At 37.3% G+C, this 19837-nt stretch overlaps 1 protein-coding gene across 3 annotated transcripts in view; it reads right to left on the bottom strand.

The window, feature by feature from the left end:
- RNF14 (ring finger protein 14) overlaps nt 1–19837 on the bottom strand; it is a 55195-nt gene that overhangs the window by 23306 nt on the left and 12052 nt on the right. The window contains exons 7-10 of one of the 3 annotated variants that reach the window (XR_008705482.1): nt 16379–16551; nt 15308–15438; nt 4884–7068; nt 6–107 (exon numbers count right to left, since the gene is read on the bottom strand). Coding sequence is in view for 1 of the 3 variants with exons in the window: in XM_055556267.1 (XP_055412242.1) it covers nt 13602–13659; nt 15308–15438; nt 16379–16551 (362 nt within the window). In the remaining 2 variants the exon portion in view is untranslated. Of the gene's footprint in view, nt 1–5; nt 108–4883; nt 7069–12223; nt 13660–15307; nt 15439–16378; nt 16552–19837 lie in introns of those variants that run through there. The other 2 variants (XR_008705483.1, XM_055556267.1) reach the window with 2 other exon arrangements.

Raw genomic sequence — 19837 nt, 5'->3', positions numbered from 1 at the left:
CTCACTCCTCATAGCAGCTCAGCAGGAAGTCAGTCACAGCAACTGTTGATCTCTTCTTCGAACACCAGAGAGGAAAATAACCAAAATATTTCACAAAAATGAAGTGCCTGTGTGAAAAAATGGTAGGAATGAACAGATGAGCGATGAGCAATAAATGGTCAGCTTCTGGCTCTGCTTGACATCAAAATGAATATATGGCTGTTAAATAGAATAAGGCAAACTTGTGACCAGGAGGGATGTATCAACTGCAAGGTACAGAAAACAGGTTTTAAGGTTTTTTTAGTTAAAAGTCAATACAATGGAACATCTTGGGTCAACATAACCAACTGAGGTATGGGTAGCAGTTGAAAGAAGGGTTTACTTTTTTAACAACTGTTATTAATATATGTGCCCATATAAGTCACTTGTTTTAAATATAAACTCAATGATTTTTATTAGGTCTGTGGAGTTGTACAATTCCTCACCACGGCCCCTTCCATCACCCCCCACAGCTCCCTAATCCTACCCCAGCCCAGGTGACCACTCATCTGCTTTGTCTCTATAGATTTACCTTTGTTGGACATTTCGTATATAAATAGAATCATACAGCATGACATCTTTTGGGTCTGGCTTATTTCACTAAGCATAGTATTTTGATGTTTATCCATATAACATGTAGCAAACTGTCCATTCCTTTTTATTGCTGAAGAGTATCTCATTGTATGGATATACCACATTTTGTTTATTTCATAAAGAAGGGATTACATTATAAGTAGGCATGTTAATAGGAAAAAAATCTGAATGAAATGAGAAAGGATTTAGTGATGAATGCTAAACGGAGATGTCTGTATGAACTCAGGATCTTAAAAAAATCTGTCATGGGAAAAAAGTCTAAAAGAGTGGGTAGATGTATATGTCCCCTTCATGGATCACAGCCTTGTCGTGGTGAAGGGACTTGCATAATTCAATGAAGCTATGAGCCATGCTGTGCAGGGGCCACTCAAGACAGATGCATCATAGTGAACAGCTCAGACAAAACATGGTCCAGTGGAGTAGGGAACGGCAACCCACGCCATGGAGAAACCCATGGACAGTATGAAAAGGCAAGAAGATATGACACCAGAAGATGACCCTCCCACCCCAGATCAGGAGGTGTCCAATATGCTACTAAGGAAGAGCAAAGAGCAATTATGAATAGCACCAAAAAGAATGAAATGGCTGGGCCAAAGGAGAAATGACACTATGTTGTGGATGTGTCTGGTGGTGAAAGTCAAGTCTTATGCTGTAAAGAACAATATTGCACAGGAACCTGGAATGTTAAGTCCATGAATCAAGGTAAATTGCATGTGATAAAGCAGGAGATGGCAATATTGAATACTGACATCTTAGGAATCAGTGAACTAAAATGGATGGGAATGGGTGAATTTAATTCAGATGACCATTATATCTACTACTGTGGGCAAGAATCCCTTAGAAGAAATGGAATAGCCCTCATAGTCAACAAAAGAATCCAAAATGCAGTATTTGGGTGCAATCTCCAAAATGACAAAACGATACCAGTTAGTTTCCAAGGCAAACCATTCAAAATCCTAGTAATCTAAGTCTATGCCCCAACCACTGATGCAGAAGTTGAAGCTGACTGGTTCTCTGAAGACCTACAACACTTTCTAGAACTAACACCAAAAAAGATATTCTTTTCATCATGGGATTGGGATGTAAAAGTAGGAAGTCAAGAGATACCTGGAATAACGATCAAGTTTAGCCTTAGAGTACAAATGAACCAGGGCAAAAGCTAACAGAGTTTTGTCAAGAGAACCCGATGGTCATAGCAAACACCCTTTTCCAAGAACCCAAGAGACAACTCTACACATGGACATCACCAGATGGTCAATACTGAAATCCAATTGATTATGTTCTTTGCAGCCAAAGATGGAGAAGTTCTATACAGTCAGCAAAAACAAAACCTGGAGCTGACTTGCTCAGATCATGAGACTTTATTGCAAAATGCAAGCTTAAACTGAAGAGTATGGAAAACCACTAGGGCATTCATGTATGACCTAAATAAAATCCCTTATGATTATACAGTGGAGGTGATGAATAGATTCAAGGGGTTAGATCTGGTAGAGTGCAAAGAACTATGGATGGAGGTTCATAACATTGTACAGGAGGCAGGACCAAAACCACCCCAAAGAAAAAGAAATACAAGAAGGCAAAGTGGCTGATTAAAGAGGCCTTACAAATAGCTGAGGAAAGAAAAGCGAAAGGCAAGGGAGAAAGGGAAAGATATACCCAACTGAATGCAGAGTTCCAGGGAACAGCAAGAAGAGATAAGAAGGTCTTTTTAAATGAGCAATGCAAAAAAAAAAAGGAAAATATCAGAATGGGAAGGACTGAAGATCTCTGTAAGAAAATTTGGAGATACCAAGGGAACATTTCATCAAGGATGGGCACGATAAAGGACATAAACAGAAGGACCTAACAGAAGCAGAAGAGATTAACAAGAGGTGACAAGAATACACAGAAAAACTGTACAAGAAAGGTCTTAATGACCCAAATTACCATGATGATGTGGTCACTAATCCAGAGCTGGACATCCTGGAGTGTGAAGTCTGGTGGGCCTTAGGAACCATTACTGTGAACAAAGCTAGTGGATGTGATGGAATTCCATCTGAGCTATTTAAAATCCTAAAAGATGATGCTGTTAAGGTTCTGCAAATTTGGAAAGCTCAGCATTGGCCACAAGACTGGTAAAGGTCAGTTTTCATTCCAATCCCAAAGGACAATGCCAAAGAATGTTCAAACTACCATACAGTTGCAATCATTTGACATGCCAGCACTATGCTCCAAATCCTTCAAGCTAGGCTTCAACAGTATAACAGAACTTCCAGCTGTACAAGCTGGGTTTTGAAGAGGCAGTGGAACCAGAGGTCAAATTGCCAATGTTTGTTGGCTCATGGAGAAAGCAAGGGAATTCCAGAAAAATACCTACTTCTGCTTCATTACACTAAAGCTTTTGACTGTGTGGATCAGAACAAACTGTGGGAATCTCTTAAAAAGATGGGAATACCAGACCACCTGATCTGTCTCCTGAGAAACCTATACACAGGTCAAGAAGCAACAGTTAGAAGCAGACATGAAACTGGTTCAAAATTGAAGAAGGAGTACATCAAGACTGTATAGTCTCACCCTGCTTATTTAACTTATGAATCACAAACTGGAATCAAGACTGCTGGCAGAAATATCAACAACCTCAAATATGCAGATGATACTACTCTACTGACAGAAAGTGAAGAGGAATTAAAGAGCCTCTTGATGAAGGTCAAAGAGAAGATTGACAAAGTTGGCTTGAAACTCAAAATTAAAAAAACTAAGGTCATGGCATCTTGATCCCATCACTTCATGGCAAATAGAAGGGGGAAAATTGGAAGCAATGACGGATTCTATTTTCTTGGGCTTCAAAATCACTGTGGACAATGACTGCAGCCATGAAATTAAAAGATGCTTGCTCCTTGGAAGGAAAGTTATGACAAACCTAGACAGCATATTAAAAAGCAAAAACATTACTTTGCTGACAAAGGTCCATATAGTCAAAGCTATGGTTTTTCCAGTAGTCATGTATGGATGTGAGAGCTGGACCACAAAGAAGGCTGAGTGCCAAAGAATCGATGCTTTGGAACTGTGGTGCTGGAAAAGATTCTTGAGTCCCCTGGACTGCAAGGACATCAAACCAATCAATCCTAAAGGAAATCAACCCTGACTATTCAATGGAACGTCTGCTGCTGAAGCTGAAGCTCCAATGCTTTGGCCACCTGATGCGAAGAGCTGACTCACTGGAATAGACCCTGATGCTGAGAAAGAATCAAGACAAAAGAAGGAGCAGCAAAGGATGAGATGATTAGATAAAATCACTGACTCAGTGGACATGAATTTGAGCAAACTCTGAGAAACAGCAGAAAACAGAGGAGCCTGGTGTGCTACAGTCCATGAGGTCACAGAAAGTCATGACTTAATGAATGAACAACAACAAATATATATATATAAAGCTGATTCACTTGCTGTACAGCAGATATTATACAGCTGTACAGCACATTATAAATCAACTATAAACACCAGTAAAAATTTAAAAAATAGTAAGAATAAATTTTTTTTAAAAAATCTGTCTTTCCAAGGCCTGTGTTTCCCAGCAGCAGTGCCATCATGCTTGAACCAGCTCTCGTGCAGATCAGGTGGGATGTATATTCCTGGGCCAGATTGGGCCTCTGATGCTACTCAGGACTTCTTGGAGAGAAGAAATCATTAATGTATGTTCTGGGCAGCGATCACAGTAGGCCTGGAATATTTTGTTGCCAGAAAACAAGGATGCTTTAAGAATGGCCATCACCAAAAAGTCTACAAACAATAAATGCTGGAGAGGTTATGGAGAAAAGGGAACCCTCCTGCATTGTTGGTGGGAATGTCAATTGGTACCATTATGGAGAACAGTGTGGAACTTCCTTAAAAAATTAAAACAGAATTACCATAAATTCCAGCAATCCCACTCCAGGGCATATATCCAGAGAAAACCATAATTCAAAAAGATACATGCAACCCAATGTTCACTGCAGCACTATTTAACAACAGTCAAGACATGGGAGCAACCTAAATGTCCATTGACAGAGGAATGGATAAAGAAGGTGTGGTACATATATATAATGGAATATTACTCAGCCATAAAAAGAACAAAATAATGCCATTTGCAGCAACATGGATGGGCCTAGAGATTTTCATACTAGTGAAGGAAGTAAAAGAGAAAGACAAATATCATGATATCACTTATATGTGGAATCTAATTTTTTTAAATGACAAATAACTTATTTATAAAACAGAAACAGTCTCAGAGATTTCAAAAACAAACTTATATTTACCCAAAGGGAAATGTTGGGGTTCTTGTTCAGTTACTAAGTTGTGTCCAACTCTTTGCAACACCATGAACTGCAGTATGCCAGGCTTCCCTGTCCTTCGCTATTTCCCAGTTTGCTCACTCACGTCCAATGAGTCAGTGATGCCATCCAACCATCTCATCTTCTGTCACCCCCTTCTCCTCTTGCCCTCAATCTTTCCCAGCATCAAAGTCATGGTAGGGAGTTCTGACAAAATGTGGTCTACTGGACAATGAAACAGCAAACCGCTTCAGTATTCTTGCCTCAAGAACCCCATGAACACAATGAAAAGGGTCAGGGGATAAATTAGGAGCCTTGAATTAATATACACACACTACTATATATAACATAGATAACCAACAAGGACATACATATAGCACAGGGAAATCTACTGACCATTCTGTAATAACTTATATGGGAAAAGAATCTGAAAAAGAATGAATACATGTACAACTGAATTACTTTGCTGCACATCTGAAACTAGCATAACATTGTAAGTAAACTGTACTCCAATAAAATTTTTTAAAAAATAAATAATACAGCTAAGTAGAAAAAGGTCAATCTGTAAAACCCTTAGTGTGATACACAAAAAGGAAAAGATAGTATATATATAATTTGTATTTCAGGGGTTGGATGGAATGTGCTTAAAATTTCATTTAGTAAAAAGCAGCAGCATGCCAACAAATGGGTGTCATGCCTCCTATTAAATACATGTTTAGAAACTGCAGATGGATACAAGAGACTAGCCCACTATCTACACCCAACCCTGGTCGATATATCCATGGCTTACTCCCTTACTTCTTCAGGCCTTTTGCTCAAATGTCATTTATCAGAGATATCTTCCCTGACCCTCCAGTGTAAAGTAGCAATCCTGATTCCCTATGCCTCTCTGGGATATTTTCTGATGCCTCTTTCCTGGGAACTAACATCCTTACTGTGATGAGATGCTAGTGAAAGGTGCAGAAGTTTCCAATAAATGGACTGTGATAGAATCTTCGATTATGAAATAATGGAAAAATAAAACAACTCAGTAATTTGGACCTCAAGAGTGCCCTTAACAACTATTTTCCCCTAGTCCTTTCGGTTTCCTTAAAGAGACCTAATTCATAATGTCTCAGGCCTCTAATCCCTCTTCCTCCAGCTTTTCTCTGACCTTGAAAATAGAAGCAAGTGGTAAAGAACTTCCACAGGTTCCCACCACCACATACACCCACCTGCTAGCCTTGCCCTCAGTTTGCCCTCTTCCTGTGGTTTGTCCCTTGTCCAATCCCTCTATTTGTACACTAGATCCCTTTTCTTGCCTCCTTGAGGGCATTGCTCCTGCAAGACTCTCCTTTCACACCGACAGCATCAAACTGTCCTTTTTTTTCCCCCTGAATCACCCCTACAAGAATACAAAACAAGCTTTAAAAACAAAACTCTTTACCCTGTTTGTCCCCTCCTATAATAGCTTCATTGTGATTCCCTTTGCAATAAGAAACTTCCTGGAATTATCTATACTCTGGCTTCAATCTCTCTCCAATTCTTTCTTTATTCTCATATTCCCATTATGCACATTACACACCTTTTGCAACTGCCTCACAGCTAAGTGTCGGACCTGACTGAGCGACTTCACTTTCACTTTTCACTTTCATGCATTGGAGAAGGAAATGGCAACCCACTCCAGTGTTCTTGCCTGGAGAATCCCAGGGACGGGGGAGCCTGGTGGGCTGCCGTCTATGGGGTCGCAGAGTCGGATACAACTGAAGTGACTCAGCAGCAGCAACAGCACAGTTCTTAGATACTCTGTACCTTTTCTGTATCTTTTGTCTTTCATTCCTTTTCCTCTTTAAATTTCAGTTTTTCTATTGACATATCTTCAAGTGCAAGGTTCCTTTTTCAGCAGTGTTAAGTCTACCCATGAACCCATCAAAAGCATTCATTTCTGATAGTTTTTATATCTAGCATTTCTTTTCCATTCTTTTTTGGAGTTTTCCATTTTTTGCTTATATTCTTCATCTGTTCCTGCACGTTGTCCACTTTTTCTATCAGAGACTTTAGCATATTAATCTTAGTTGTTTTAAATTCCCATTCTGATAATTCTAAAATTTCTGCCACATCTGAGTTTGGTTCTGGTGCTTGCTTCATCTCTTCGGACACCAGCAATTTTCCTTGAGGGCAGTCTTCTGTCCTGGAAACAAAGCTCTGGGGTTATTTCAAAAGTTACTACTCCCTGCAGCCCACCCCCCACCCCCAGCCCCCCACCAGCCAACACCTGACAGAAGCAGATTCTTCTGCCAGTCCTCAGAGTGACAAGAGGATTGAGCTCCTGGCGGTAAAACCCACATATGGGTGGGTCCCCTTCAAGTGAGCTCCCAGGAGGTTTCTTTTTTTAAGTTGCAATAATTTATATGGTATGTGTTACAAATTGCTCCCCATAGTTTTAAACTCTCACTAATCCACACTCAGCCCCCTAGCAATTCATTTAAAGCCTAATTATTGCCTCCGGCAACTTCTACTTTGGGAAGCAGACCTGTATTTTCCGCATTTTCCTGTCTTTCTAGTTTTTGTGGAAGTTTACCCTGTGACCTCAATTCTCTGGTGGAGCTAAGAAAAGTTGATTTTCAGTCTGTTCATTTTCTTTATTACTGTGAAGATATTCCATTCTTTCTCAAACACATTGCAGATTTTCATCCCCTCCATTAAAACAGCACTTGCCAAGGTCACCAATGGACCTCTAAATGGATTTCCAAGTCAATTCTCAGAGCTCATATTACTTGATTTATTTGCAGTATCTGACACAGCTGACCACTCTGTCCTTCACATCTGACGTGGCTTCCAGGACATCACACTCTACTGATTTTCTTACTTCACTGGTCACTCTCAGGCTCCTTTGCTGGTTCCTCCTTATCACCCTGAATTCTTACCATTTCGAGTGTCATAAGATGCAGTCTTTGGACCTCTTCTCTCTTAAAACTCACTCTCTTGGTAATTTCATCCAATCTTACGGCTTTAAATACCATCTATACATTGACTCCCATATTTACATCTCCAGCCTCCCATATTTATATCTCTCTCTTGAACAGCAGAATATCCAACTGCCCACCTAACATCTCCACTGAGATAACCATCAGACATAGCAAATTTATCTGCCCACAGCCCTAGTCCTCTGGCAAACCTCAGCTACCTATAGGTTTCTCCATATCACCTATTTACAAAGACCTAGAAATTGACTCTGTTGTCTCATCTTCTCACATTCTATGTCCAATCTATCAGCAAATCCTGTTAGTTTTACCTTCAAGGAAGTACAGAATCTGAACATCTGTCAAGATTCCAAGTGCTGGTACACTGGTCCAAGGCACCTGCACTTCTCACCTGAGTTACTGCAGTCGTTTCCTAATTAATCTGTTTCTGCCCTTGCTCACCCTGTTCCCTCAATACCAGACACTATCACACTTCAAAATCCTCCAAGGGCTTCCATCTCAGAGTAGAAGCCAAAGTTTACCCGAGGTCCAAGCAGTCTGCAGCATCACCTAGTCCCATCCCACCTCTTAATACTCTCCCTTTCTCAGTCTGCCTAAGTCCTTGTTGGCTACCATGCCATTCTCGGAGTCCTCTAACATGCTCTTATCCCATGGGCCTTTGCTTCTGCTGTTCTCTTTGCCTGGACTCTCTTCTCACATTGTCCACAAGGTTCACTTCCATACTGCCAAGGCTTTGTTCAAGGGCTATGCTGATGAACTCCTCTCTACTCTTTAAAATTCCAACATCACTCAGCCTCCCCTAATAGCCTCCCCTATTCCTTCTTCCAACTTTTCTCCATGGTGCCTATCTTCTGATAAATCATGTAATTTGCTTAGTGTCTGTTTCCTTCCACCAGAATTTAAGTTTTACAAGGGCAGGGAGATTTATATCTGCTTTAATCACAGCTACATTCTCAGCCCCTAGAAAAAATTTTGAGGTGTTAATATATTCGTTAAATGAGTGAACAAATACTAGGAAACACAACAAGTTTGTATTGGAATGGGATTGACATTAAGACACACAATCATCTCTTAAATTTATATGCATTTAGGTTATATTACGGAGAAGGCAATGGCACCCCACTCCAGTACTCTTGCCTGGAAAATCCCATGGATGGAGGAGCCTGGTGGGCTGTAGTCCATAGGGTCGCTAAGAGTCGGACATGACTGAGCGACTTCACTTTCACTTTTCACTTTCATGCACTGGAGAAGGAAATGGCAACCCACTCCAGTGTTCTTGCCTGGAGTATCCCAGGGACGGGGGAGCCTGGTGGGATGCCATCTATGGGGCCGCACAAGAGTTGGACACGACTGAAATGACTTAGCAGCAGCAGCAGCAGCAGCAGGTTATATTAATATTAGTTTAGTTTGTTGATTCAATGAAGAAAATAAAAAAGAGTCAAGGAAAAGAAATAACTATGCTGGCTTTGTACTTAACTTTGGCATCAGAATCTCACTAAGTTTTCAATGCACATGATACTCTTCAAAGCATCCTCTGGCTCAGAGAAATACAGTACTATTTGGAGTGGTAAATCTTCAGGCTAGTTGAGTAATTTTGCAGACACTCGACTATAGGTGCTCAAAGTTGATATTATAAACAGCTTTCTGACCACAACCTCTCAACCTGGCCTGCAGGCCAATGTTTACTTTTAATGAGCCAAAGTTCAGGGAACACACTACTTAGCTACTCTCACCATATGAGATGGCACCACAGTTTAAAATTCCTTGGTCTTACTTACTCATATATAATTTAATTTCTTCACTTCAGTGGTTTCAGGCAAGCACTACTATCAGGGGTGACACTGTAAGGTCACATCACAATTGGAGGTCAACTATGGTTCAAGTACAGTTTTAAATGGCCTTATAGTCTTTGGTAATACTGCTGTTCCTGCCTTGCTGGTATCATCAGATGTTATCTACCTAACAAGGTGTATAACAAACTGTAATGAAACACAATGAGAAAAATTAAAATCCCAGAAATACATCTGCTTCTACAACAAAATACTACCCCTGTCATAACCAGTTATTGCATTTATACCATGGGAACTATTGCCACCTGCTGGTGATGCTTATGACTTACTTTAGAAATTAATATGTGGTAGGCTGTCCAAAATTCCAGTCCAAATTTTGAAATTCCCTTCTAAATCAGGCAACCACATGAAGGACTTTATGATTATCAGATTTGATTAATTTTCTCTTAAAAATAAAAAGTAGGTATATTAATGAATATCTAATGTAAATGAGAACCAAAAAGAAATAAAAGATAAAAATTTAAAAAAAATGAGAACCCTCTTCTACTAAAAAATGACCTTGCTGACAATACTATAGGTCTGGGAATATGGCTGCCAACTGTTTTCTCTCTCACCCATCTCCTCAACAGGAAGGGGGGCAGCCACTAGATGCTCACTCATTGAATCCAGTATTTAGCTGAGGTGGCAGGGCTCATCTTCTCACACTAGTGCAGAGCCTCTGTGAGTCCAGATGACCCATATGTCTGATCAACTTGTCCAATGTTTAATGATTTCCTCATGAAGCTGAGCAGAAAAATGACCATAACAGGCACACAGAGTAAAACTCCAGAGATGGCCAGTGTCCTCAGAAAAAATAGAAAAAGACCTCAATCAAAAAAGAATTTTACTGATTTTCTGAGCCTACCTGGAACAGGTAATTAGCCTTCGGGAAAAAATTTTTGGCTTCTGACCAATACAGGTGCATCAAGATACAATGTTTATGTAATATTACTAATAAAAATGTGATAGCCAAGAGGAGTCTAAGGAGACATGATGACTAAAAGTAATATGTGGTATCCTGAATGGGATCCTGGAACAGAGAAAAGTCTCTAGGAAAAAAAAAAACAACGAAGGAAATTAGAAGTAGAGAGACTAGTTACTAACACTGTTCATTAACTGTGACAAATGTATCATAGTGATATAAGATGTTAAGAATAAGGAAATGTCTCACCTTCCAGTGCTGGGTTTACAAGCTCAACCCCTGGTTGGGAAGCTAAAATTCCACATGCCCTGAGGCCAAAAAACCAAAACATAAAACAGAAGGAATATTGTAACAAATTCAATAAAGACTTTAAAAATGGTCCACATTAAAAAAAAAAAAAAAAAAGAGTAGGGAAATGGGTGTAGAGTAGACGGGAACTCTGTACTACCTTTGCAATTTTTGTGGAAATCTAAAACTATTGTAAAACAAAACGTTTACTTTAGAAAAAATGAATAAGAAAAGATTTACCTTAAGTGACAAAAGCAGGCTCTTAAGGTGATTCAATCCCAAACTTTAAAAGTCACAAAAGCTTTATATTGACTTAAAAAGTTATTTAGCAGGTTGTTTTACCAGTTCTAGATCCAAACCTTTTCTACAAAATCAAAGGATGCACCCTCTTCAAACTTGCTTTAGCAATCTTCAAAGGGATCCTCCTCTGCTCTCTCATTCCCATCAAAAGGACTCATAAGGTCCATGTCAATTTATGGCAAATCTCAGCCCAACTGTAAAAAAGGCCTTCATCCTGAAACTAATACAACATTGTAAATCAACTATATTCCAATAAAAATTTTTTAAAAATTCAAAGGAACTTAACAACAACTCATAGAATGAAAATTTCCAAAAATTATATTCATTAGTTATCAATGTGTATGCAAAAAATTTTTAATTGTGTGCCATTTTGCCCTATCAGATTGGCAAATTATAAGTAAATTAAATAAATAAATAAAAATAAGACTTTATAAGTCCTACTGTCTTTGTGAAAATAAAAGGGTGAAGATCTTGTACCTAAAGAAAAAACACTCAGTTGAACAAACAAGTCTTTGAGGCTAAGGACCTGTTGTGTTTTTTTTTAAATCATAGAGAAAAATCCTGTCATTTCTTTCACGAAACTAAGACGTCTTTCCTACTTTCAATACATCATTAACATAATGTACAACAGCCCCAAATAACCCCTAGCAACATCAATTAGCCCATGAACCTAAGAGCTTCTGAGAGGCTACCAGTGAAAGGTATGAAATGAACTCCTACCCAGTCATTGAGAAGAGCCACTATTCTCAAGTATGTACTATATATAATTAGTTGTTTTAATTTCCATTTCTTATCCTCAACTTATTTTTTAAGTTAACTTTTGTTCTTATATAAAATGTGCTGAACTGAAGTCCATGTAGATTAAACAAAATATGGGCCCCAAAATCTAAGTTCAGTCACAAGCTTAGGTAAAAGAGGAGACGCTTTTCCATGACTTTCTTCTGCTCACTTTAAGAATATGTGTTATATGCCATATCATTTTTAAATGTGATAATTGCCTTGGTGACAGCAACTCTGCTCTAATTATAAGACAATTTTTAAATAATTTTTATTTTTTTAAGATTTAGCATCCTCATTGACAATCCAGAAACAGTCCGTGCTCTTTGGATACACACACATAAAATGGTTAAAAGTGATTCCCCAGTTTTCAATGACAAGGTAGAAAAAAGAACATGTTCACAGCTATAGCTGAATTCTTCTGTCCTTTTTACCCAAAATCTTATTTTGCTACCAACCCACTCACCAAACCATAAAGGAAGGCAATTTTTCAAAAAGCCAACCAAACCCAAGAACAGGGATCTAGGTATCAAGCCAAAATCATCCCCTGAAACAGTGCTGATGCTAAAAAAAAAAAGAGAGAGAGGATAGGAAAACAAATTTCCATAGTGCATTAGAGAAGCCCTTTTAAAAAGAATTCAGAAACTTAGCACTGGAACTATGGTGGTGCAGTGCTCAAAACGCAGATAATTAAAAGTTCAGCTTGGGAATATATTAGGTTTTCTCCTATCCCAGCAGGGGAAATAAAAATATGAGCTGTTGGAGCTAAAATTAAAATTGTCCTTACCAATGAAAGGTAGGGCAAGGGTCAACCGGAGAGAATGTAGAACAAAAGGTAGCAAAGACAAGTCGTTCTGAATCTAGGCTCTACTGCCTAGAAGAAACAGGGAAGTTTAAAAGGTCTGAAATTCTTCTAAGCCACTATCAATAAATTCTAGACCTGGCTCAAAACCAGTGGACTATAGACCACTGATAAATATATCAGGTGACCTACAGTGTTTACATACTAAAAAATATTTTTTAAATTATCTGTAAATTTCTATTCTGAAAAGCAGCAGATCAAAATGACACTGGGCCATCCAATTGGTTAGAGAGTAAGGGGCTTCCTCCAAACAAAATTAGCAGAAATTCAGGTCGGAAAGAATGTAATATGGAGTAACTAAGATCAGGCTCTCGGCACAATTTTAGTAAGGCTTCTACCCACCCCAGGTTTTAGGAGTACTACTGACAGAGCTCCCACAGAATGTCTTAGAGGGATGCTTCTCAGAGATAAAAAGGTCTTTAACTCTTGACCCCTCTCTCTTTCCCTAAAGCTTGGAGAAGAAAATAAATATTTAACTTTTAACTATTCAAAGCTTCGGGCACACTGTAATATTTAATATTTTCTAGTTTTCATTTTCTGAACCTTTGGCTTAATACTTCCTCAATTATGCTGCAATGAAAAAATGTATACATGTGCCTTAATCAGTAGTAACATGTGAAAATAAAACCTTGTTCTTCCATATCTTCTACATAGGAAGACTGAATCAACGGCACCCTAAATATCCTGCAAAGTTATTCTGTATACTTGACAAAAGATTAGGGCAAACCATTCCACTTCCATATCTTGAGCAGTAGAAGTTAACTAGTCTTCAATCTCATCTTCCCAAATATCTCCATTAACATCCACAGCATGGAACAACCTGGACGCATAAAACAAAGTACATTTTAATATACCTGATAGAAACTGAATATAATTTCTTTCCTTTTTTCAAATATATTTTCTGCACTATTCTGATAATATCTTTTCCTTTCCTTTAATTATTCTACTGGGAAGGGCTGAAATGTGAATCCCTCTAAACAAGCTGCCTTAAAGTTTATAGGAACAACCCTTTCTTAAGGATCCAGACAACTCTCAAGGGCCAAGGAGAAACAAGAGTGGGAGACAGGTATCACAAAAACTGACACTCAATGTGTATATAATATTGGGAATAAGTCAAGACTGAAAAATTCATACAGTCAAGAAGCTGCACTCCTTCAAAACACTGTAACTTTACTCCATACTAATCACCCCATCCTTTCCATCTTCACCGTGCTTGTACTCTCCAGCAGAATACTCTCCAGAATTCTACTCTCTAGTACAATGTTTTACAGTTGCCAATTTCTTTTCCTCTTCTTATGTTACTTAAAATCTGTATTTTCAACACTTTTATTTCCAGTGGTTCATAGGCACAGCTGGTTTCTTCAACTCATAGTTTCATAACGTCAAGAACTGATTGTAGGTACCCCACAGATGTCTATTAACAAGGATTATCAACTGATGTTGAAACTGAAGCTGGTGGAGAATAGGATATTCACACTGTGCCAAGGAATCATCCCACAGATCACTCACTAACAACAAAATAAAAACCTTACCTTTACAATGGAACAAATGATAGAACTGATCATGCTAATAGTGAGAGAGCCTGACGTTATGGATCTGACGTGATACAACATGAAGTACACCACCTCTTGTTAAGTATTCCTGTCAAAAATGTTACTCTAAATCTAGCCAAACTCCATTCTACAGCTAACTTCCACTTTACAGAAAATAGAGAGCAAAGAGAAACAAACTAAAAGGCACCATGGAGAAACAAAACTCCAGGAGGTAAGGTTACATAAAACAACAGCCTGGACTCTTCAGAAGGTCGACATTCCGCTCAATACAGACAAACAAAAAGTGGGTAATACTTTGCTCTATTATGAAACAGAATCAAATAAAATAATTAAACTTGATTAGATCCTGGTATAATAAAACAGCTTTAAAAGATATTTTGGGGAATAGTCGATAAGTCTTAAATATTTTATTAGATGACAGTATGCCACTGTTAAATTTTTTGAGGTATTACTGTTATGTAGAAAACTTTTCTTATCTTAGGAAAGATGTGTGGAAGTATATAGAGATGACTCATCGTATCTCCAACTTATGGTCAAGTAGTTAAGCAATAAATTTAGAAAACAAATATGGTAAATATTATCAATTGTTCATTTTGGTGAAAGATATCATAGTCCTATCCTTTCAACTCTTCTGTATGTTTGAAATTTTTCACTAAAAAAGTTGAGGATGATAATAAATTAAAGAAAAATCTTCAGATAGTATATTTTCATCATAAAACTCATTTTTAAGAAAATGCATATATGAGGAACATATATGAAAAAATATATGAAAGAAAAATATGAAAAATATATGAAAGAAAATATAAAAAATATAAGAAAATTTTCTAAATAAACAGAGCTAAAATTTACTGGGCTTGTGGTCTGCAAATCAAGTACCAAAAAACTGCTGAGAGTAGGAGTTCTGTGTATACGTACCGGTTAAAACATGGGGAAGCAGGATCAGTGAAATGTTTATAAGGGTTTGCTCTGGAAAGAGAACCCATGCAAATCCAGCAGAAATATTGCATACAGCCAGTACATGTCATCTTGTTACATCCATCTAATTTCTGGTGGGAAAGAGAGAAAAATATCAAGGCTGTAAAAGCAAAAGAGAAATGCACTTGACAAAATGATTTGGTGCAACACTCTCCTTATCGTCTCCCTTTTCTAATGCAGGGTTGAGAAACACAGGTTAACACACACTGATAAATATTAATGCCTAAACTCTTCGGCATTACAAGTGAAATACAGGAAATACTTAGATACTAAGCAAAATCTCTTCTGATAAACAGTAAATACAAACCAAACATGTATATGTGAATTATGTAGTTAGATTGATTATGAAGATGTTTGGCTTTAATATGTGGGATTTAAACTTTTTACATAAATCTTAGTAAACATTTGGTACCCAAGTCTCCCATTCTATCAGAGCTGAGGCATGTCAAAGTGGTTAAATAGAAGGCCAGTTTCCTTAATGGAGTAATTGGGGCATCATCATCCAGGTTAGCTCAGATATAATGGATTGGAACAACAGAATCAAATGCAAAGACATGTATTTTGATTTCAAAACATATTGAGGTTTTGTCAAGAAGCAATAGATTTATCTATTTTGACTTATATCTGTATTTCATAAGCAGGAACTTGTTAAAAAGATGTGTTAAATTCCAGGATAAATAGTTTTGAGAGGTCAGCCTTTTTAAAAAAAAAAATAATATAGATGAGTTGAGTTGACTGTAGTTCTAACATGGCCTCCTCATAACTCATTCAATTTTGAGGTAGATACAAGCTGAGAAAAACCATCACTGTATGGAAGCACTGTATGAAAAGGGAAGTCTACATATATTTAATACCAATAACAATAATTAGTAGTAAATTTGAATCTTCCAAGAAGGTTTAATAAATACCAAAATATGTTTTCTTAATTAGTTCAAAATTAAAAGGCTTCTTGAGGAAATCATAACATGCTTGCAAGTAGGGAGGCCTCCAAGTTTGTCCCCAAACTTTTACCTCAATGGGAGTTCCACAACATGGGCAGCTCTTTGAGTTCTTTTCTAGCCACTCCTTACTTTCCATCTCTTCCAGTGCCTTCTGAATCACCCTCTTACCATACCTCTGTTCCAAAAATCTTTTATTGGCCTCATCTGCTTGCAGGTACTCATTTCGTAAGTCCATTAATTTCTCTAGAAGGTGAAATGAAAAATTAACTTTTATACAACTTGTTAAGCTCATTAAAAAACCATTAAAAATGATCATAACCTTTGACCATTCAATAATGTTATTCCTGGGATTTTATCATAAGGAATTAATCCAAAGTAAAATTATACGCAAAGAGATGCATATAACAATGGCAAACAAATTAAATGTCCAAGGGAATAATTATGTGTGGAACCACTTAATGATGTAATATTTAGTTATTAAAACTTATAATTAGGATGGCTACAACTCAATTAAAATACTCATTACAGAAGCCAGCAAGAAATGTATTTAGGCTGTAACTAGGTAAAAATTACACATGCATGAAAGACAAAGAACAGACAGGAATTCTCCAAGTAGAAAAGCTGGACTTCTTAAATGTGACAGAATAATAGCTTACCTTTTTCCTTTGATTTTAACTTATTAATGTTGATATTTTTGTGCAACTAGTACAACTAGTAGTACAGTTTAAAGGCTGACTTATCAAATGACGCAAAGGTTGAAACAGATGCTGATTTTCTACAAAGTCAGCATCATTCACCATTTAATAACAAGACCTGCCAAACTAAACAAAAGCACCTTTGATTTAAGGGCAAAGACCAATGGTTCAATTCTGCATATATAAGAAAAAAGCCAGTGAATAAAATTTACCACCAACAGATAAAGGAAAAGTCCTTTCTACCAACTTCTCTGCTTAATACTCATCAATCTGGTTTCTACTGCTTTATCACTTAACTCAAATGGAATGCGCAGCTATTTCCAAAGGCTTTATTTGTCAACAAAGGCTTTTGCTCACAATTCTATTACCTTAACTTTTCAACACAATTAATTAAAGACCTCTCTCAACAATGTTCTGGCTCTTTTATTATTTTACCTTCCTCATATTATTTAGAAGTAGACAACTTCTGGAGCAGAATTATAACTGGACTTTTCCTTCACCTATGAATTCTTTCTCTGTGTTGTTCATTCCCATGACTTTAACACTTCTACTGAGATGCAGCAGACATGTCTTTTTAAATCCTGTCATTTGAATTTCCTCTACTAGTTTAAAGTGTTTTTATATTCCGAGACATCTTAAGGACAGAGGTTCCTGCTCTAATGTTCTCAAAATAATAAAATTATTAGTGTATCATATATTTTGTATGGTAGTATCTAACATATAGAGACTAAGAAAGAGATTCCCAATTTTGCTGAAATCCCCAAGTCTGTCTTTGATTTATTCCCCAAACATTGTGAAACACGTGGAAGGTATTTCAGCCTCTCAATGATAAGGATACCAAAGCCTCAAGTAAAGGCTTATATTATACTCTGGTGAGTTCTCCATCACATCTGCCCATAACCTCTACAAGACTCTGCAATAGGTGACTGGAAATACTCCATTTACTCATTCTCCTGTCAGGGTCCTTTCTTGGAGATGACACTCTGCTAACAATCAGTAACTATAGCAATACTGGCATTAATAGTTAACATTTTGTGGTTTGAAGACTTAAATCTAACGCATAACACCATAAAACTTTCAGAAGAGAACAGAGGCAAAACATTTTCTGACCAAGGTAATAGAAATAAAAGCAAAAATAAATAAATGGGACCTAATCAAACTTATAAGCTTTTGTTCAGCAGAGGAAACCACCACTAAAAAGAGATGGTTTGGGAGAAAGTATTTGCAAATGATGTAACTGACATGGGCTTAATTTCCAAAATATATCAACAGTTCATACAACAAAACAGTTCAACAACAAAAACAAACAACTCAATGGAAAAATGGGCAAAATAACTATTAATAAATAGACTTTCTTCAAAGAAGACAAACAGATGGCCCAACAGGTACAGAAAAAATGTTCAATACCACTAATTATTAGAGAACTACAAATCAAAAGTACAATGAGGTTCCACCTCACATTGGTGAAAACGGCCATCATTAAAAAATCTACAAATAACAAATGCTGGAGAGGGTGTGGAAAAAAGGGAATCCTCCTACACTGTTGATGGGACTGTAAAAGGTGCAGCCACTATGGAAGTCACTTTGGATGTTCCTTAGAAAACAAAAAAATAGAATTACCAAATGATCCAGCAATCCTACTCCTGGGTATATATACATATAAAACTATAATTCAAAAACATACCTGCACTCCTATATTCACAGCAGCACTATTCATAATACCCAAGACATGGAAACTACCTAAATGTCCATCAACAGATGAATGAGTAAGGAAGATGTGGTACATATATACAAAGGACTACTACACAGCCGTAACAAATAGTGCAATAAAGCCATCTGCAGTAACATCGATGCAGCCAGAGATTATCCTACTAGTAAAGTCATAAAGAAGACGACAAATACCGTATGATACCACTTATATGTGGAATCCAAAATATGACACAAAGGAACCTATCTACAAAATAAGAACAGACTTGAAGACATAGAGAACAGACTGGTAGTTGCCAAGAAAACCAGGAGTGGAATGGATTGGGGAGGCTGGGGTTACACAAACTGTTATATATGAATGGATAAACAAGGTCCTACTGTATAGCACAGGGAACTATGTTCAACATCCTGTGATAAATCATAATGGAAAAAAATATAAATATAAAAAAGAATGTACATATATGTATAACTGAATCACACTGCTGTACAGAAAAAATTAGCACAAATTATACATCAATTATACTTTAATAATAAATAATATACAAATTTTTTAAAAAGTTACCATTTTGCATTTCACATGCAAAATGCCCATTCTCAAACTTCAGTGGAGAACCAGTTTTTTCCTCCCACTCTGTCAAGGACCAATACTTTTGCAAAATATAATCAAATTAATTATTATAAAAATGCATACAAAGACAAAAAAATAAGCCTAAATTTTTATTGTATTTGACTGACATAAAATTTAGTCAGTGGCCAGCAATAATGAAATTGCTATAAAAGTTTTAAACCCTGACTCTCAATTTCTGTATTTACCCTGTCACTGACCAGTATAACAACGATAACAACTCTGAGCAGCACTACAATAGGTCATTTCAAACTTAAGATAACCTTATGAGGTAGCTATTATCATCAGCCCTGTTAATTTGAGAAACACTAAGTCACCAAAGTCTAGTAAAATTGATGTCAAGAGCCTGATTTCTCAATCCTTATCTAAATCAGAAATGGCTAACAGGTTTCACTTCCTGAGCCTACCTCAATAGAGGGTGGCTTTCTAAAGTACTGTGTTGAGGAAGATTCTGAGACCTCCTGGGCTCACTGAGAAAGCACTTGATCAAACGTGTGCACCA

This window comes from Bubalus kerabau, chromosome 1 (assembly GCF_029407905.1).
Source record: "Bubalus kerabau isolate K-KA32 ecotype Philippines breed swamp buffalo chromosome 1, PCC_UOA_SB_1v2, whole genome shotgun sequence".
NCBI lineage: Eukaryota > Metazoa > Chordata > Mammalia > Artiodactyla > Bovidae > Bubalus > Bubalus kerabau.
This window is presented reverse-complemented; position numbering and strand designations above follow the sequence as displayed.